Source organism: Lepidochelys olivacea (assembly GCF_965140295.1).
Source record: "Lepidochelys olivacea isolate rLepOli2 genome assembly, chromosome: 1".
NCBI lineage: Eukaryota > Metazoa > Chordata > Testudines > Cheloniidae > Lepidochelys > Lepidochelys olivacea.
The window spans coordinates 77,327,385-77,349,602 of NC_140411.1; the positions used below are offsets into that span (position 1 = coordinate 77,327,385).

The following is a 22,218-nucleotide window of genomic DNA, read 5'->3' on the forward strand; positions in this document are numbered from 1 at the left end:
TTGGCGTATAATCTGTCATCCTTTTCCTTTTTCTAAAACAAAAGCACTCCTTTCCTAAAAGGGGCTCCACTATTCAACAAATTTGACTATGAATGATTCTCTCTAACAGTTTCATGCAGTGGGACAGCATTAATTACTTGGTACTTTGAATAGTCTTGTATGCCACCTTTTGTTTGTATACAGGTACCAGTATAGACTTTCCCCATTCTTCTGGAATTTTCTACTCTTTCCAAACTGTGTCCATCAATGTCTCTCAATTCTTTGATCATACCTGCCATGACTTCATCTGGACCTGCTGATTTTCCAGGTGCCATTTTCAGAAATGCAGCCTTAACATCTGCTTCTAACAGGCCATTGCTTATCAGTTCACACAACAGTAACTTGGCATATAAAGGGTTCTTCTCACTAAGTAGACCCTCACAGTATTTTTGCCTCCTGTTATGTACCATGTTTCTTGTTACAAGCAGTCTGCCCCTGGATCCCTTACAAATGGCATCTTCCATCTTCCCTCCTTTTGCTTCTTGTCCATTTATATCACATATATTTTCTGTCTGGCAAGCTGAGGACGGTTGTTCAACTCATTATACAGCTCACCTAAAGTTAGGTTTCTCACCATTCTGACTGCTTGCTTTGCTGATCCCTTGGAGACTCTGTAGGCAACAACTGCTTCTTCTTATGGGTTACTTTCCATCACCTTTATGACTTTTTCCTTATTTCTTACTCCTTTCTGCACTTCCTCATTCCACCAGCAGTTTTCACAAGATATCCTCACTGTGGAGCTTAAATCTGAGGTGCAGAGCATAATTTGGCTCATTATATCTTAAATGTAGATATCTAAAAACTACGGTAAAGTCCTAGTTTGTTTTCATAGGCTTCTAATTGAATCTGTGGGGATTCTGATATATGTAATATGCCTAAGGGATAGTTTCAGGAAATGACACATGCAGGTACTGTTTGTTGATTTTCCTTCAATGGCATATATGATGAATGTATCAGCAAGGGCTGATTTATGTGTGGAAGTCCCAGAAAAACTCTAAAATCTATTTTCAAATTCCAATTATGAAAATGCTGTTGAATTGTGTTTCAGTTCTGCTTGTAACTATTGTAGGCAAATGAAAATAATTTCCATCCTTATAATGGTTCCTAAGATGACATGATTCTGATTTCATTTTTCCAGTGTTACCCATACTGCATATATTTTTATATGAATCATTTCCCAGTCTGCTGCCTTTTCTACAGTGTCCACAGATGAACTAATAGAAATGCAGGCTATTTTAAAGTCCAAGCATTGAGCAATTTAGGATGCAAAAGTTTCCTGCTGTGAAACAATTATTCATTTGGAAGCTTTTATTGTTCTAAACACTCCGTGAATTCCAAGCTCATTAAATGTCCATTTACTGTTATGTTTCTTTGGCACTGAAGCTGATGTCCAGAACAAGGAAGCACAATTCTACCACTAATCTTTAGTGAGTCCATGGAACTTTACGATATTGCCTCATAGACACCCTTGTACGGTAACACAAGTAGGCAAGGGAATCAGGCTACATTGATATGTCATGTGAAGTGGATGTCAAATAAAGCAACAAAGCAAAAGAATAAAGTAATTCTCTTACAAGAATGCCTGCAAACTCAGTCTTAAGACACCTACCTTTTCATCTGATTTCTATTGTTCAAGATAACTGAAGTCTGGGGTCACTATAAACTGATGCTCCCTGCACGGCTAATATGTGCAATGCATTATACAATAGTTCTGCTAAGGTTTGCATGGGGGAAATTCCATTTTGAAACTGAAATGCATAATATAGATCTGTACTAATGCATTCGCTCCCAATCTTTAATTCCATCATTGTAGCAAAACTATATTATAGTGAGCAACAATAGGTCACAAAACACTTTCCACTACAGCCCTGTTTTCATATGCAAGACATAGATGTCTACCTGATATGCAGGCAAATGGGATACTAGGCTTTAAATATCAGAACCAAGATTTTCAAAGGTGGGAGTCAAAAATTAATGTGAAATCGGTGTTCCTTTAAAGTTCTACTTATAATGCTCCACTCTGGCTATGTCTAAACAGCTCAGCTAACAGTTCTATGAATGCTTGATTGTGCATGACTCTGTCCTGACATGACTCTGTCCTGACATGGAGAAGGGGGTAGAGAGAGCAAAAGAAACAACTCCCGTTCTTTTTGTGAACTCCCGTATCTGCATCTGCTAAGTTTATTTATTTATCTTGTGCTCATCTCCATGCTATCAAAGCGTCCCTGGGTCCCTGGGCACAATCACAGTCATTGTAGCTATAGAGCTAGCCTCCCAAGATATTACTGAGGAGAGGACTGAGGTTTTGGCTCTGTTCCTTCTTTGCATAATCTGGGTAGGTGAATGCATATTAAATTCTGATAAAGGGTAGAACTCTGGCCAAATAAGGGTGATAATAGTGGCCAAACAATAAGAAAAAATGCTATTTGCAAATATTTTATTAAAAACAGTTTATAAAATTCAAAAATATTCATGAATTATTTTCTCAGCTTTATAGGATGAAAATATATACAGCCATCTTCACATTATCACTAGTTTGTATTTTGGTAGCACTCAGATACTCTAGGAAAAGTTAAGGTTCCTTTGTGCTATACACAGTACAGAGTCATATTCAGTTTCTGCCCCAAAGAATTTATAATCGAAGTACATAAAACTGACAAAGTAAGTGTTATTATCCTCACTTTACAGATGGAGAACTGAGGCACAAAGTGAATTAGTCACATAGGAAGTCAGTCGTGAAATTAATATCTGATATCCTGTGTCTGAGTCCAATGCCTTAACCACAAGATGATACCATACTTGCAGCCAGTCATATATGCACAGTAGGTATATGTGTCCAAACACACACACATGCACACAGATTGGGTAGCCATTTACTATATCCTTGGATTGTGAAATATGGATTAAGGGCTTCTAATTGTAAAAAAGAGTTTCCTCTGAATACAATTTGTTAATGGATCCTTGAGAAGGTCTATTTATTCTCATTCTGTTAAGTATGCTTTAAACTGTTCTGTATTGGCTCATGCTGATTTTTATCCTTTTGGGTGAGTTTATATTTTACAAATACTTTTTGAGAGTTATTCATGCTTTGCTGTGTTTGCCTCTTCCTCTGTATTTTATTTGCAAGCATCCAATACAAAGTAAATTTTAGAAAAAAAATAGCCAGAATCAAATACTACAAATCTGTCAGCAGTCTGATTTGCAGGAAATAGAGGATAAATTATATTTAAAAGTTATTTTCATCAATAATTGCTTAAAAAAGCATATATATCTATTAAATCTAACTGTGCAATTAAACATCTAATTATGCTCAAAATGCAACTGCACCTTAACTAGATGGCTATGCCTCTAGCTTGACTCATTTGTTTCGGTTATCAAATTATGGGATGCTCAGCTCTTATGTGCCACCTGTTACAGTGCACGCAAGCACATCTATCTGCCTGCCTAGTTATGCCAGATATCGAGGGCACAATAGGGCACACAAATTCTGCCCTGTGCTATGTGGATGCATAATGGGAGAAAAGGGATCAGGAAGCCTCTTGAATTGCCAAATAGCAGCAGGGAGAAATTGCTTTCTATCACTGCAACTGACTGCTGCACCACCAAAGAGCAGCCAGCTTTGGGTCAGGTATATGTACCTTGTCCCCCAGCACACAGGCTCCAGTATGTGGCAGCTGTTAAACAATGGAAAACATTGTTCTTGTGTAAAAACCTTGTATTGAGCCAACCTGCCCTGAGCCATTTTGCCCTGCAGTGCCTGGCTGGCTGGTAATGCTTTACACAGAATAGAAATGCAGGATTTTTCACTTAATACACATACTATTCTGCTAGAGTAAATATGTATTTAGCTGGATAAAATGTTAGAATTAAGCACTAAAATTATTATTTTATTGTCAAATCACAATCTCAAAGCTTCACTGACAAAATCAGTAATGAAACCACAGAGACAAGGAGGCAAACCAGAGAGTCCTATTATTTCAAGGGTAAGAATGACAGGGCTGAAATCCCCATATTCAGAACGGATCAGATGCAACTGGATGGGAGAGACATATTATTTTTAAGCTTCTAAACGGATAAAATAAACAAGGGAAACAGGGAAAAAACCAATACATATATAGAACTATAACTAATTAATTGACAACAGATTCAATCCTAACTCAGACAACACATTCATCATTTCCACAGAAGCTTTGCCTGAGCAGAGACAGCAGGATTAGTTCCTAAAACAGCAGACACACTTCAGTCAGTAGAAGTTACAGGTTAATGGTTTTCTTGAAGGTTCCCATAGTTATTAGTCAAGTCACCCTGAAGAAGAATTACTTGCTTTGAAATTTCCCTTTGAAGCAGGGTCATGCTGCCAGTATTTTAACAAGGGGCTCCCACACAAGCATTTTCCGCTAGCCTGTGATATACCCGGTGTCTCAGGGGCACCTCTGTTTGCAGAAAAGAAGGGTGAGGAATGAGGAAATCTATTAATTTGTGTTCCCATTTAAACAGACAATCAATCCTCAAGGGAGGCAATACCAGTGCAAACATATTTAATTGCATTTGCTGGGGGGGGGGGGAAATCGACTTTGTTTCTTTAAGAAGTGCAGTATAGGTACCATAACACTGTTTGGTCAACTCATATCATTTGAAGCTGGGCCTGTGTGTGAAGACCTTGTAGAGGAAGAACCGGGTCCTTTGGAATCTCTCCCTGGGAAATTTTACAGAAATACTTGCCATTTTGTCCACTCCAAAGGGAAAGCATTAGCTCTTCAAAAGGATTTTTTAATAAGCTGAAGGGATAAATTGTGTCTGGCATGGATGATTTAGCAGTATCCCAGAGCATGGGTGAACTCCATCAGAGGAAGGGAAATTATCCCAACTTGCTCTTCAATATCATGACAGAATTTTAACAAAGGGCTCCCAGGAGTTCCCCAGGATTTCTATGCAGCATATCACTGCTTTGATGTCTTCTATTCAGTGTCCGGGTAAGGTTAGAGAAGAACACTTCACTTTCAAAATTCTGTTGTTTTTAATCTCTGCTGAAATACCCATTGGGACTGATTGCTTCAATGGGTTTCAAAACTTCTTGTTTTGGTGCAATCACAAATAAAAACGAGATGCTTTTTAGTTACCTTTGATTAAATGGTGAAACAGCTACCTTCATTATTCATTAAATCATGTACCAAATGAATTCAGACTCCGTTCAGACTATAGTTGACTCCAGCTATTAATGTTTGTCATGCCTTGCATCAGTATGGCCAGAATTTTCACAAAGTGCTCAGCACCCATAATCAGGGCCAGATTTTCAAAGATTTCGGCTCCCATTTAGGTACCGAAATAAGCAGCCATATGAGAGCTTGGCATGATGGGTATATATCACTTAAAAACTAAGTGTTTAAATAGGTGTCAGATGTACTGGAAATCTGGCCCCAGTGATGAGTTCTGAGTAACTGAAAGCTTGATTCTTAACCTCTTTTGAAAATCTGTTCCTAAGGGCTTATCCAGAAGTTAATAAGAGTTGGTGTTCAGCACTTTGCAGGAATGAGAAGGGTTACCATATCTGAACACTCAAAAATGAGGACACTCCACCCGGGGTATTTGCACCATTATCTACCAACTCGCGTTTTATTTATGTGTTATTATACACATATTATACACATGCTGTGCGCTACATGTCATCTATATTGAGTATATATAAGCCTCAAAAGTGAAGTTAAATTATTTAAAGTTTACTGTACTTCTTTATACGTAGTGAGTTCTTTCCTTTCACCAGTTCTTCAGTTTTCTTTCTCTTCATGTGCCCATACATACTTTTCTGTAGATCGCATTTTTCTCAGCAGTGGTTGATTGCTCTTTAAGAAGGCATGAAATTCTTTACAAGAAGTTTGTCTGAAGTTGTACTGTACAAGTAGAATTCCTTTCAGTGACTCAACATTCAAGTTGTTCCTTTCCTTTGTCCACTGGCTTTGCATCAGTGAAAAAATTCGCTCTACATTTGCATCAAAAAGGAATAGCAAAGAAGAACTGTGCAATATTTAACGTTTCTGAATGACACTCAAGGTTTTTGGATTTCTCAAAATATTTGGTCCACTTCTGGTGTGCTAGCAAATAATTACTGACCTCTTCATCACAGTTGCAACTTTCCGTAAACTTCTTCAAGTTGCTGACCTGATCAAAACACTTCACGTCATCAGTTTGCACTCCCTTATAGATCAGGTACTTGATACATGGTTCCACTTCACTCCAATTCGGTGTCTCACTCAGGTAATCCACCTGAAACAAGAGAAGTCTTCTGGGGGTCTAAGCCACTTCTCCAAATATTCTAAGCATCTGCTATACATATTATCTACTTCAGTACAGAATTTGTCACACTCGTCATCAATTCCTTCCATGTGCTTTTGTGCCAGTAGTCCCTTAACTCTCACGGACATAAAGTTGTGAGTCTTGCATTCAAGAAGGATAGTGTGAACCGAGTTCAAACTTTTCAGCACTTCCATGACAGAATTGCTTTCCCTTTTGATTTCTTGAATGTAAGTTTGGAATACACTCATGAGTGAATACATGTGCCAGAGGTAAATCTCACTTAATTCATACTCAAAAAATGTCTTAAGCACTGTGGGAGGTTTGTCCTGTGACAGAAAGAATGACTTCAAGGCAGGAAACATCTGTATCAGCCTTGTTATGCCTGAAAATAATGACAGCCATCGTGTCTTGCTATGAGAAAGCAGCTTTCTGTACTCAAGATCAACAAACTCACAGTACTCCTTCAGCCGCTCAGTTCAGACAGTGTAGATGTGAAAGTACTGGTAAATTTTAAAAATAATGTTCTCAATGTCAATGTTCATTCTTTCTGCTGCACGGTGAACACAGTTATTCAAAATGTGTGCTGGGGAACCCACACCAATTAATGTTCTCTTCTGCAACAACTTCTTTAAGTTTGCAAACACATTCTTTCCATCTTCATCACGCCAGAGTCCTCCAAACATTGTATTGCAGTTGTCACCTGTAAATGCAATACACTTCTTGAACAAATCATTTTTTTCAAGCATTTCTTTTATGTAATAAGCATTCGTGTCGGCAGTCTCATTAGGTGTGTTCTGGACCTCAATCCATTTTGACTGCAAACCGCCATTCTTCCAGTCGAAATACTGAATAATTACAAGGAATATTTTCACTGGACTGTGATTGCTTCCATCTGTAGCAACTCCACAGTAAGCTATGTCATTTTCTTCAAATGTTTTCAGAACAACATCAAAAGAATGTGGTGCAAGCACAGAGATAACATTTGCTTCTGTCTTGGTTCTAGCATTTGAAAATTTCCGTGCTACTTCAGAATCAGGGGAATGTCTTCTTCAACAAGACAGATGTGCAATCCATTGACTTAAAGCTATTATGATGCTTAACAGTGTAAAATGCAAAAGAAACCCTCTACTGCAGTCACAGCATCCTCTGATTTGCTGCATGGTTTTACAAAATAATCTGTCAATTTTGTTGATCAGTCTCTCCTCGAACTGCTTTTTTTCTGCTTGTCTGAGTCCACATGAGTTCATAAATCATTAGCGCCTTTATTTTTCACAGAGATGTGTACCAGGTCTACATACCAAGCACTCAGCTTCCCATTCTTCTCTACCACTTCTAAAACACGGGAATTTCGTCTTTAGTTCTGCAGTAAATTTTTCACTTTCGTTTTGGCATTGTGTTTGGGAGTAGTAAAAGAAAATCTCAAATAAAGAGCTCTTGAGGAAACACTACTGTGCACGGTACGAACTCAGAAAAGCCACTGAAATTGTCGGCGTTGCACTATCACCACTATGGAAAAATGATCATACCTGTCTGGAACCACAGGGCTAGGCACCAACTTTCCCTGGTGCCGGTGGGTGCTCGCCCCCCCCGCCTCTGGCCCCGCCCCAACTCCACCCCTTCCCCACCCCCATTCCAACCCCTTCCTCCAAGTCCCTGCCCCAACTCTGCCCCCTCTCTGTCCCATTGGATCCCTTCCCCAAATCCCTGCACTGGCCCTGCCTCCTCCCCTGAGTGCACCGCATTCCCCCTCCTCCCCCTCCCTGCCAGCCATGCAAAACAACTGTTTCGCGGCACAAGCACTGGGAGCTAGGGGGGAAAAGCGGGCACTCTCTCGAGTGATCAACATTCACTCTCTTTCTTGAATGATCAACTCTTCTTTGGGGAAAAATAATAAAGCCCAAAATCCTGAACGATTTTAGATATTTAAAAATTCCTCCCGAACAGCGATTTAATAACCAAAAAGCCGGACATGTCCAGGAAAATACAGATGTATGGTAACCTTAACCTTATAGGTCTTCTACTTACACTGGTTAAAACAAATAAAATAATACAATTCAATAAATTATTTGACCTATAGAGTAAGACGATAATCATGATGAGGCTCATGAGAAGAGCTCTATAGCAATAATAAATAATATATATATATATATATATATAATATCCAGCAGGATAAATTATCTCCACCACTGGATTCCCCAGTTCATCCCATCTTTGATGTGCTTGATTTTCGGACTGTAAGATCTTAGGAGCAGGGCTATCTATTATGCCCATTGAATAGCTTGGAGTATAATATTTGAGCTAAACAGCTGATCAGAAATAATAGCAATAGTCATATAAAATAACTGTAGTAATAAAAGTAACCACAATAGATCATAATAACACTATGCTGCTTACAGCAAGTAGTCTGTAAACAACTGGAAAATCATTTATTTTAACATGAGGTGATATATCGTTAGTTACAAAGAGCATACAAACAAATGACCTATCAATGTCCAGCATCTTTTACTTACTTTCAAGGACAAACATTAAAAAGGAATAAAAATGTCACAAACCATACTTTTCTGCAGGTATTCTCTTTGGGCTTGATTCTCTGCCCATTGATTCTTTTTCTTCCCCTGAGGGAAACAGTTGCCCTTGACTTCAATGGAGCAGTATCAGACTCTGAGATACATATTTTTTTCTTTGACAGCAGTAATCTTTGTCTTGGGACCATTTTACCTTGACCTCCTATTTATATGGAAGTTAATCCTTCATTGTGCAAAACTAATCAGTCACAGTCTCTCTGTATTTAAAAAGGAGCCTGTGGAAAGCTTTAGAATTTCTCCCTTCTCTGAATTTCTGCAAAGTTTGGTTAATTTCCCATTTACATCCAAATCATTATTTTGTTTCCCAGTATAAATGCAAAAGATTTAGCATGGCTTCAAATTTACCATTTGCACATTGTATTTTTATTATTATGGACTTTATTAGTGCTTTTTGGAGCTTATCTGCATTAGGATAGAATATCCTTTGATTTTAATTCAATTTTAAAATTAGAAAAACATGATCCATGTGCAAATAAAACTGGGGTATGGGTGTTTCTCCTGTTCCCTCATGACTCTTGATGGCCTCTGATTATTTACAGGATTGCAAACTTTTCATTTTGGACCATGTATGTAACTTTTTATGTTTGAGGAATGTATGTGTTTACAAAGTGGATCACATGGTATGTGTTTCCTTTCAAAAATCTTTATTCATTTTAAAGGCTGGGAAAAATCTCAGTGAGATTGCTTACTGAACTCATTTACTGAGGTATCATATTAGTAAGATCCAGGGAAATGGTCATTCCTTTTTCAAGCACTGACTGGTAGGGGACACAAAGAAGAAACAAAGGAATCAATCCTGAACTGTTTGATATATGTCAATTACAGTAGAAATGTTTGCTCAATAAGGACTGCCTCAATGATTTATGCTCCAAGCTATACCAGTATTGTGACCAGAGATGAACTTAAATGATAACCCATCTCAACCCCTCCCAAACTTTGGAACATCCAAACTTCATTTAGTCCTATCTTTAAATGTTGAGGAAGACAGGGAATCCTAAAATCCCTCTCAATATAAAAATGGATAGAAGCTACAAAGTAGACTCTAAAATTGAAAAGTGTTAAGGAAAGTCATGGTTGGTTAGTTTGGAAGTATTTACTTCAATTACATTGTTGCAAAGCTCCAATAACTAATCAAAGAGAACCATTTTAAAATTTAGTTTGAGAAGAAAACTTCAAAATATTAGATTTCCTTTGATCTGAGGGAATATGGCTTGTAAAAACAGTTTAACAAATGAAGTAGAGGCATGATTAATGGGGTTTCACCTCTCAAAATGGTTTAAACAGATATATCAAAGGCTAGAACCTGGCTCATGTTAAGACCCCTTTGTGCCACTTCAGTGTACCTAAAAGAGAAGCTGAGAATTACTCTGGCATATGGGACATGACATAGGTATGAGGGGACCTGTCAAAGTAATTTACAGCAACCCCAAGCCTACTGTAAGTTATGGCTGAGGCTAAACCAGTACTCACGTGGCCCTAGGATTGGAGTGAGGAGTAGGAAGCAACTATCCACCTTTGTCACATCCTCAGGCATGCCAAGAGATACTCTGGTGCAGCTAAGAAAGGAGCACCAACTTTCTGATGGTTGGGCTATAGGACCAAGACAGTTTATTAATGGATATCCCAGTGTGCAACATTTGGGGTAATATTTCCTTCGTTTAGTAATGCAGTATTAGAATCAAGCGGATTAAATATACAAGAAGCTGGACAAAGAAGGAAAAAAAAACATTTTTTTTCTGAAAAGAATTGTCCTGGCATCTAAGAAATATTTATTGATATTTTGCAAGCAATTCAGAGAGTGATTTCCCGTGGATAGAAGGTTGGCACAGCTCATATGACTTGGGCCAAGGTTTAGTTCCTTTTGGTAGAAATAATTTCCTCTTGACAAGGAGTCCTGTTCAAAGCTCCATTGTTAAATGGGGAGAATACACACCTACCCTAGGATCAGTTAATGTATGAGGACTCCATTAACTGGAAAAGTCCACTTCAATATCAGGTCAAGAGCTGACAGACACAATGCCCTTTACCATCTCTATAAACAAATAATTTCCTATAGTGTTAGAGTAAGAACATTTATTTACCCTCTTACTTGTAAACAAATATACCTGGTGAGTCTGTCTTATTTCTCAAAAGATCGTTATCGAACTCACAAAATGGTTTTGTGCTAGGCAGTGCTGTTATTTTAGTGATATTTATCTCTTCTGTCATATCAGTCATTTTAGATGATAGCACTGTTCCTACTCATTCTGGCTCAAGATTCATTGATTGTACGATTTTCTGTCTAAAACATTTTAAAATACATGTGTCTCCCTGAAAACTCTACAGCTAAGAAAGAAAATGTTCAAGGAACATACCCTCTTCTCTGCAGCAAGGGGCTGATCAATTGTCCTTTTGAGGAGTGAGAGTTTAATCAAAAGCTAGAATTAATAAATACTCCATTTATAAAACATCAATGGTTTTGATCCTGTCATGAAAAGAAATGGAAATATCTGGGATATAGCAGCGTAATAATGGAGACTAAAATAATGTGTTACCAATGAATCAGAATTTGTTTGATAAGAGTTTTCATTCTGACTAGTCATGAGCTAATTCTGCAATCCTTCCTTAAGCTTTACTGAGACAAAAACGTTCATTGAGACCAGTAGGTTTTTTGCTTGAGAAAAGATAACTATTGTAGTAGTTGTTCCAGTGTCTCTCATTATGGCCCCAACATTAACCTGTCTGCCTCTGTTTCCCCATGTTGTGAGAATTAGTCAATATGCATAAAGCTCTTGAAAATGAAGCCACTCTAACACTGCCTTTCTCTTCTTTCTAGTTTGGCAGGTAATCTGAGCCCCCCTACTGTAAATTGATTTGTGAAAGCAGGCAATTTTTTGATACAGGAAAGCATCATAGTACTTCAGCAGCAGGGAAAATATTTATAACATTCAGTAAAATATTCTTCATTTGTATGTCCTGAGAAATACAGTAGGCAGAAAGTGTACAACACAATACTCTCTCTCTCTCTCTCTCTCTCTCTCATGTGCCTGTGTATGAATTGGCCAGCCTGTGTGGCAGGGTTTCTCTAGGTGCACATGGACTAAAGAAAAGAAAAATCAAAGAAACTGGTTTTTGAATATAAGTGTAATCATTTCAAGACCAAACGAATAAGAAACAAAACTAACACACACACACACACACACACACACACACACACACACTTATTCTGATAAAAATATAATTGCTGCAGACACATTTTCTGATTTTCCCAGTTCTAGTGAAATCTGGAGGTATTATTTTTCCTTTAAAATCATAATTACAGCATATTTATTTTAATGGTTTACTTGGTAAAATAATGCAGCTTTGAGCAAGTTTCTCAATGTTTACTGACATATAAAAATTAGCAGCGCTTTGCATTTATATGGATGACTTGGAAAATGCCGTGTGTGATCATTTAGTCTGTGACCTTCACAGGGAATGAATCCATCTCAATTTACTCAATAATGAAAAACTTAACACAAGTTGATCTAGCAGTTCAAAAGATATTTGACATCACCCCAAATATAGAAAGTGTTGGGAAATTTATGAAGATCCCAAACTAGAGAAACAGAAATATAAAACAGTAGCCAAGATGGTAGGGCACATCCATTCACAGAACATGGTAGCTATTTCAGGCCTGCTGTAGGAGCTAGATGTAAATGAGACAAGTATTATATATCTATATTACTACTTCAGATTATAACTGTGAAAGTGAATCTGTAGATATTTCGATCAAAGTTCACAAAGATATAGTGATTAAGGAATAGAATTGGAAATCAGGAAATCTGCATCCAAATTCCTAGCTTTGTTGCAACCTCATCTGTAACTTTTAAAGGGTCAGTCACCAAAGGCTGGGATTTCCAAGATCCCTCACCTTCCATTTAGGCACCATATTACATAAGTAGGTTTTCAAGAGTTCAGCAAATTAGAGTCAAGCGCTTGAAAATTTGGCCAAAAATGTTACAATAGGAGTTGCTGGATCTTGTACTCTTTTGAACATTTGGCCCCAGTTGTAGGTGCTGAGAATCTGAAATACTAGCCCTTAATCTGTATGACCCTTTACTTTCCCATAAGTAAAATGGTTCTATTTCCTTTCACCCACCCTTTGCCTGTTCTCGCTATTTAATATGTTAGCTCTTTGGAGCAGGGATTGTCTTTGGCTTTGTGTTTTACAGTGCCTAGCACAATGCAGCCTGAATCTCAGTTGGGGTCTTTGTACGCTAATGCAATAAAATTAATATATCAAGTAGACTATTTAACTCTCTGTAACTGATTGCTGTTGATCGCTGAAGACCTTTATTATTTAGAAGTAACTGTGGTAGTCCTAATGTATAGTCTCTTCTAAAGAAACATACGGATGTGTTCAAGAGCATACTCCTTCCCACTCCCGTCTGTAAGCAGCATATCTTTTTTTGGCCTGACCAACAAACAGCACACCCCTTACTTGATGAGGCTGGGGGAGGCATTTCCCAGACATGGGCTCTCCCACACCTTTCCTTCTGGGAACAGTACATTCTCCCTACAATCTGACCAAATGTCCACCCCCCCCCCACTGAGATGGGGGGAGGGTACTTAAAACAACCGAGGGAGGCTATTTATTATATGCTTGGCTTGGTGTGTCATGTAAAGAGTGTCACACACTTTCAATGTCTTGTTTAAATTACTAGATATCTGTATTTTGTCCAGTGAGTGACAAACCTCAGAGCTTTGATTCAAAGCTTTGTCCAGTGAATGACAAAGCTCAGAGCTTTGATTTAGTGATAGGGCCAGAAAAAGTTTGAATGTTGTGAAATTTATCCATTTTTTTTTACTCATTTCAGGTATAATCTTCCCTCTTCCTTCTTTGTGTCCTCACCTTTTTTCTTCTCAGCTCATTCCTATTTTTCCTACCTCTTGGGAAGTACAGTCCACTCTGTAGTTAGTCCACCGTGAACTTAATCTAGTGACTGTTCCCCCATATTGTTTTTTTTCTCCCCCAGCAGACCCCATGTCTTTGCTGATATCATGACAAAGGTGTTGGTAGGTAATCTGCTAAATAATTTGTGTTCTTTATATCCTATGTACACTTGGAACCAGAGCTGGAGAACCAGCAATATAAGAATCTAAAGGGACTTCATTATCCATTTTAGCATGTACCTAAAAGAGAACTGAGGAAAAACTCTTTCCATTAATGGTAGGAGCTGAATGGTGGAGTGGTGCAGCAGAGGTAGAGTAGTGTCAACTGTGTGTAGAATAACTGTGTATAGAATAAACAGAAGAATATAGAAGAAACAGCTTGCTCATGCAAGGTGGTATGGTGAGGGATGAGGAGAACTGCTTGATGGCACCCAATTTGCAAGTACTTTGAAAAAGGACACCACTGACTGTTGAAATATATATACACTGCAAAACATGAGCTAGCCAGCTGGGGGCCTGACTGTGTCACTCCTGCCCACCTGAAGACAGACCATGCTCCCTTGGGATTGCGGTGTACCAATGAGTGTGGTAGATAGACACCCCTTTGAGCTATCTCAAAATCTAGATAGGAAGTCTCCTCTGTTTATGCATAAGTGTCCTAGGAGAGGAGAGAAGATGCCCCTTTACCTCCTCTCCCCATTCTAATACATCTTTAAGTAATTTTAGGATTTTTTACATCACTTTAAAATTCCCATGTATTTATCTGACTTTCATCCCCTCTTAAATGCAGGGCTTGAATGGTCTTTAGCTGGCTAGATGTAACACACCAAGTTAAATCCTACTTAGGAACTGATCATTTTTGAGATTCTAAAAAACAAATAAAGAAACCCCCCAATGCACATTGTACTATACATACACTGAGCTCTATGGGAGCTCTATGTAGGAAATGTGGATTTGTGTGCAAAAGCAGAAGAGATCAAGCAAGAGACCTGAATTAGTAATGAGTCCTAATTATTCTGCTAAGAGTAAATGACACAGATTCTTTATTATGTGATGCATGAGAGGCAGAAAAATAGAACTCCTGGAGAAGGCTGTAATCAACCATACAATCAGCAAAGGTAGGTGGAGATATGAATGTGATATGTTGATAATTTTCTTGGGCCAAATATTGAATCACCATTAAGGAGTTGGCGGTATTATTAACCTCATGACTTTGTGACGTCAATTAGCAATGAATGTGTCATAACATAAAATGACTAACCCCAAACAAAATTAGGTCAGCATGAAATTAATCATTAGCAAAACTACAGCCCAAACAATGAATGTGATTGCATTATATTACTTGGAAAATGGTTGTCTACAAAAGTTTGAGGATGTTAATTAGGAAATGCATGAGTAGAAATACTAAAGATTCAGAAATGTACTAGCTGCACAATGAGATTTATTCCATTAAAGCTATTTCCAGTTACAGTGATTCAACATTGGTCTAAATATCGTGGGTGAGATCCTGGCCCCATTGAAATAAATGGAAATTTTGCCAATGACATTAATGGGGCCAGGATTTCACTGGTGAAATCTAGGGCCAGATGCTCTTCTACAGATCAGCTCACAGAGGGAAGCAAAAGCTTTTTGGAAACTGGGTGGGAGATCTGCAAGATGCGGAAACAGGGGCTGTAGTACACAGTCTCACCCTCCCTTGAGCATGAAGAAACCAGTCCTCAGTCAGGGCAATTGTGGCTTTGCAGGTTACAAGGCAGCACAGGAATTGAAGAGGGTAGAGTTAGGGAGCAGTGATTCTCCTGGGTTTGCATCACTAATGTAGAGAATTTCCAGGAGGAAATCTATATGGAAATTAATACTGCTGCAAATACGACCATCTAAGGGACACATTCTGCCATGGAAGATGCAGAAAGCTGTATGCATAGGACTGCCCTTCATGAAAGGTGTCCAGGTAATCTCTAGGAATTCAAGAAAGCTCTGAGGAATTTCTGGGCCACACTATCCCCTCTCCTCTCCCCACCCCATATAACTTCAGGAACCCACCCTCAAAGAAGGCAGAATCAGAAGGGAATTCTATGAGGAAATCTTTACAGAATTCCCAGCTCACTTTTCCCCAATGCACCAGTTATGTTTTGTTTTGTTTTAAGAAGGAGCAATTGGCCTCTCTAGTAAATAGCTCTCCCTTCCAAATCAATAAAGGATTCTGCAGCTTTACACAGATGAATCCTGTACTCCCACACCAATTCAAAAGATTTATATGGAATATCCTATTACTTGTTTGCAAGGAACATTAGGCCAAGTGGTATCATTCTATAGGAATAACTTTTATTTTACAGATAATAGTTTATAAATTAATGGAAAGACTCCAAAACAAAAAGTAAAGCTGCAGTCAGCAAAAGGTGTTTTCGTCAAGGGATAAGAAAATAAAGAAAATAAACAAGAAAGGAAAATAAACAAATCTGTAATATTTGGAGTGTCCACACTCCAATCCATAAGCAGAAAAGTTAACAGAAAACTCCACAGTCAGGGTTTCAGGCCATTCCTTTAATTCTGAGTACAGCACAATACTTTCCCAAAGTCATTCTCTCTTCTTTGACTCTCAGGCAGCCACTTACACCCCTTCACCTGACCACCTGTGCAAGGGACTTGCGGAGGAGAAGCTTACTTCAAGTTAACCCTTTGTCCCCAGGATCCAAGAGAGCACTTCTGCACCTTATCACACACTTATTATAGGTGGCACGGTTAGTGATATCTATTGTTATGGTTGTTCAATACTTTCCATTAGTTCCTTTTCACCATTTTCAGTTGCTTATAACTTTCCAAACTTAAACCATTAGAGCTGAAATTCCCCCTACTCCCCTCATCACACTCACACATAAAAAATAGCTGAAAATTTGCACCAAGAAAATAATCAAATTTGTGAAAACCTAGTACTAAATGAATCAAACTAATGTCAATCTCATAGAACTGAATAAACCTAGCCAAATATACACAAAACCCCAACTGATTTAAATCAATAACTAAACCCTTGCTCACAAAACAGTGATTTGTTAGAGTACGCAAAAATACATTTGCAAAATAAGAGTGGAGTAGACAGATAATGGAGAAATGATTTTTTTGTAATGCATCATTATGTTCTACTTTTATGATTCTTTCAGCAAAATTAATGGGATGTAGAATCTACACTGAATTCAATGTACTGCAACCAAACATCAGAGAAAAGAATTGCTCACAGCCAGTCTGATCATGAGTGTTCTTATGATTTAGGCAAATACAAACTCACAGATTTATGTTGGACAGCATCTTTAGGTGAAAAACATGAGTGGGAAATAATAAATTCAAATATAAAAAGATTAGGCTAATCACAGCAGTCAAAGGCTCAAACTGGGATGTGAAAGGGACAAAGGTGGATGCCAAATGATAATGCTTTTGGGACTAATTTATGATATCTATTATGAGGAAGTGGAAGGATGTGGCATTGGATTGGGACTCAGGAAATCTGGGTTCAATTCCATGCTTCTGTCACAGGCTTCTTGTGTGACTTTAGGCAAGTCATTTTGTCTTTGTGCCACAGTTTCCCATCCCATGTATAAAATGAGGCTAGTAACAATGCAACCATGTAGTCTATTTTGGTTGCACATTCCTTGGGGCTATTACGTGTGTATTGTGCAGTGCCAAGCATATAAGCTTCTGATCTTAGTCTGGGTCTTCAGGCACTACTTCAATACAAATAATAATAATGGATTGCTGCTTCTCTGTCAGGAGAACAGGGTAAAAAACAGTTGACATCAATAGGGAATATTATTCACCTACAACGCTCTTGATGGCTCCTTAATTCTTCTTCAATCAAAACAAATCCTCAAAAGAAAGTCCAAACACAAAGGTCTATTTTTTTCTGATCCCCAGGGGAATGAAAGGTGATTTGAAAAGAAAGTTAAAAAGTAGTTTTACTCTTAAAAGTTAAAATGAAAAGATTCCTCATTTTTCTTTATTTATCTGTCATCAATAATAGTCTGTGATATTTGATATAAACAACACCAGCAGGTGCAACTGTAAAGTTCTCTAAAACACATCTTTGAGTATGAAGTTATCAATAAAGGGCAGAGGTTTTTCTCCTGAGTTCTGGAAGACAGTTACTGTGTGTGGGTGTTGGTTCCTGTGGTGTGCTGAAGTCATTACTGGTGACAGTCAGATTGGTAAACCTCTGTGATGTTCTACAATTGTCAATCAGCATATCCTGTTAGCAGCTGTGTATTTTCACTTATGCAGCACAATATTTATTATTGATGCCCCATTAAAGACACACATAATTAAAGGTCAAGTCTTTTTTTGAAAATGTGAAATACATAGTTGTTTAACAAGTGCAATGCAGAATGAATAGTTTCCAAAATATGGTTCAGATATCAGGAATAATTTTTAAATGGCCATTTTAAAAGCTGTAATATAACAGAAAGGTCTATTAGACTTTCATTTGCAGTTGTATCATACAATTGTTTGGAAATACATAAATCTCTTTGACATACATAGTCTCTAATAATAAAATCTTTCAGTGGAAAATGTATTGTCTTAATCTTTTTACTTTTATTGTCCCCATCATAATATTTGTTCTGTTATGAAATGTGTATGTTCAGTGTTCTTGGATCATCTGTATTTCAAATAATATAGACTTATTTAACAGCAAATTAATAAATAGCTAATGTGGACGGGAAGGCAAATACATAGTAACTCACTGAAAAGTACAGAGAAAGGCAACAAAAATGATCCATTCAAGCATAGATCAGAAAGACTGGAACTGTTCAGTTAGAAAAGGGATGACTAAATGGGGATTTGATGGAGATCTATACAATCATGAATGACATGGAGAAAGTGAATTGGGAAGTGTTATTTAGACCTTCACATAACACAAGAACTAGGGGTCACCCAATGAAATTAATAAGCAGGTTTAAAAACAAAATAAATCGAAGGAAGTACTTCTTCACACAATACACAGTCTATCTGTGGAACTTGTTGCCATGTGATGTTGTAAAGGCCAAAAGTATAATTGAGTTAAAAAAAGAATTAGATACATTTATGGAGAATAGGTCCATCAATGGGTATTAACCAAAATGGTCAGGAACACAATCACATGCTCCAGGTATCCCTAAACCTCCAACTGCCAGAGGCTGAGAATGGACAGCAGGGGATGGATCACTCAAAATCGCCAAGTTCTGGTCATTCCCTCTGGAGCACCTGGCATTGGCCACTGTCAGAAGACAGGATCCTGAGCTAGATGGGTCTGACCCAGTATGGCCATTTTTATGTTATTTGATGTCAATCAGGATATTGGTGTGTTCATATGCATGCTATTTTCACAGTCTTGAGAAAACTTGCCAAATGGAGAAATTGGATGTGATTCTCTCGTGTTGCCAGGCAATTCTCTCATGTTTCTGGAGAAGGTTTCAGAGGATTGAAATAATCTAAAATGGTTCCACGAGCCTCTCATAGTTAATACTCACGCCACAATAGCAACTTTCTGCTTCCTCCCTGATGATTGGGCAAAACCCATAGATGGCATTTTTACCCAGGTATTTCTCCAGTAACACTATAAGTAGGGCCCTACCAAATTCATGGTTCATTTTGGTCAATTTCATGGTCATTGGATTTTAAAAATCATAAATTTCATTATTTCAGCTCTTTAAATTTGAAATTTCATGGTGTTGTAATTGTAGGTGTCCTGACCGAAAAAGGAGTTGTGACCAGGGGGTGGGTCTTGGGGGGGAGGGATGGTACTGCTATCCTTACTTCTGCACTGCTGCCTGCCCTCAGTCAGCAGCCGCCAGACTCCGGAATCCAGCTCTTAAGGCAGCAGTGCAAAAATAAGGGTGGCAATACCGTGACCCTCCTAAAATAACCGTGTGACTCCCCTGCACTCGTTTTTGGGTCAGGACCCTCAATTTGAGAAATGCTGGTTTCTTCTGTGAAATCTGTATAGTATCGGGTAAAAGCACACAAAAGACCAGCTTTCACAGGGAGCCGGGGGAGATCAGATTTCACAGTCCGTGATGAGTTTTTCAGGGCTGTGAATTTAGCAGGACCCTAACTATAAGGAGAAAGAGATTAATAGATTCATAGATATTAAGGTCAGAAGGGACCTTTATGATCATCTAGTCTGACCTCCATTATGATCATCTAGTCTGACCTCCGAGATCATCTGCCTCAAATGAAAGATGCTACTGTGTTGAGTGCAACTTCTGAAGAGTGATCAGAATCTGAACAAGGGTGAGGGCTCTGATCCAGTAAAGATTCTTTTTGGAAAATTGCTCTCAGTTGGATTAATTAAGCTCAGCCAAACACAATGATCTGTCAGGCCACAGCATGAGCCAGAGAGATTTTGACTCTACACCAAGCTCTCCTTGGCTGGACTTGGAAATAAGAGCTAGTCAACTCAAGAGAGTGGAACCCTGCATTGGTAGCAGAGAAGCTTGGTAATATGCTTCACACTAAACTTCTGCAGGCAAAAGATAAACTGGGGTCTCCCTGCTGAAGCTACCAGTCAGCATAATAAAGTTCTGCTTTGTGATAGGTGTATGATTTTGTCACTCAAGTGAAGAATAGTTGCTCACTTGTTCAGACTTGTGTAGGAGGCTATGACAAGAAACTATCCACGTTAGAAGATAATGTATGCTATGTCAGAACATTAAGAATTTAGGAGGTCAGGAAGTGATCAGAGAGTCACTGATTTATTTTGGGGCGTTTGGATAATTCCCCTATACTTCTTTTATAGTAGCCTCATTTAGACAGAAATGTAAGTGGGTAGTGACTTTATTTTTAAGTGTGATTCAGGGTACCATTATATTATGATTCAAGAAGACAATCAAACGGTATTACATTAGCAGTTTGTACTATAGGTTTTAAAGGAGTTCAATTATGTTTTTAAAATTGGATTAAACTGTAGGAAGGGAAACCCCAGTTTTCAAATATAAATGGATCCTTGTTTGATAGCCAAAGCTTTGTCTCTATAATATCTGACACTACTGCTACCAACAGACTGAATTATGGCTACAATGTTCGCTAGTGTAGATGCAAAGAAATGTGCAAATTTGTTAAAAATGGCAAAATGGAGGAAAGGGTGATAATTTGGTGTGAACCTTTTAAACACTTGATGTTTTCTTACATAGTTTATTCCTAAGAGAAGGTGAGTGAGATGTATATAATATAACCAAAGCACAAACCAATCCTGAGTTTCTTTGATGTTTCAAGTTCTTGATGTATCAGTAATTCAAAAATATTCACCAAATACTTTAGATGAACCATTTTCAGACTAAGAGATGCTTGTGAACTGTTCACGTCAACTATTCTTTATTTGTTTTATTTATGGTGCATACTGGTAGCAAATTCTGCAATTTAGTTTTTGCTTCCTGACTGGAGGACTGAAAGTTTGTAAATAGGCAAACAACTAACCATAAACAGTAAATAACATAAAGAACTATTCAACCAGCTCTTATTAGTATCCTACATTTGCTGGATCAAGAAAGAAACAAAAGCAAAGAGGGGGCAGACCCTACAGGTGGTGCTTAGAATGTGAGCACATTGAGAGACCTCCACAAATGGCAAGTTTAGTGCACACAGCGAGAGGCAGTTTTACCTTTGGTTCACTTGCTAGAGCTGCAGCTTTCAGACCATAAAGGTCATGTGGTTTAATTTTTGACTGCCATAATATGCAGAATGCATATAAAGAAATTCCAGCTACTAGGGAAATGACAGCAGTACCTGGGTAAGTTGACTCTGCTGAATAGAGCTAGCACCCACAACACATATAGATCAGATTAGTGAACTCACAATGTGTCCTGGCCAGCACTTTGAAAATGTTCCCCTGTACCTCCTGGAATTATTATATACACAGTTTGACTTCAGCTCTATGTTCTCAGATCTTTAATGTAAATCATGAACTTATTACTTAAAGAAAAATTGAGACAATATATTTTAATTTGCTATTTATCAACGTAACATACAGAGAGCTGATGTGCATATGGCAACAACCCTATGTCTATATTTACTTCCAATGATGCCCTCAAATGTAATACACCAAAAGATATTTACTATTGTGCAACAGTTACTCATCCTTTAGAAAAGTGTGTTTTAAACAGAACAAGAATACCCTACTCACTTGCCATTTAATGCTGCCACTCCAACAGTGCTTCTGGCAATTGACATACTTGCCACAAATGTCCACTGCTGACTTTGTGGATCCCACCTCTCAACCGTGTTCAAATAACTCCAGCCATCATGGCCACCCACTGCATAAATAGGCCCTTCAAGTACTGTAACACCTAAAATAGAAGAGAGAGTGAGAGAAGATAAACCTAGATAGATTATCTTACACTACATTCTTAAATAAATATTTACCATC

General features: G+C 38.1%; 1 protein-coding gene across 1 annotated transcript in view; it reads right to left on the bottom strand.

The window, feature by feature from the left end:
* The window catches only part of KLHL1 (kelch like family member 1), a gene marked incomplete at its 5' end in the record, with an annotated part of 430,814 nt that overhangs the window by 14,051 nt on the left and 394,545 nt on the right, over positions 1–22,218 (bottom strand). The window contains one exon of the mRNA XM_084617931.1: positions 21,976–22,138. Within this exon, the coding sequence (XP_084474057.1) occupies positions 21,976–22,138 (163 nt within the window). The remainder of the gene's footprint in view (positions 1–21,975; positions 22,139–22,218) is intronic.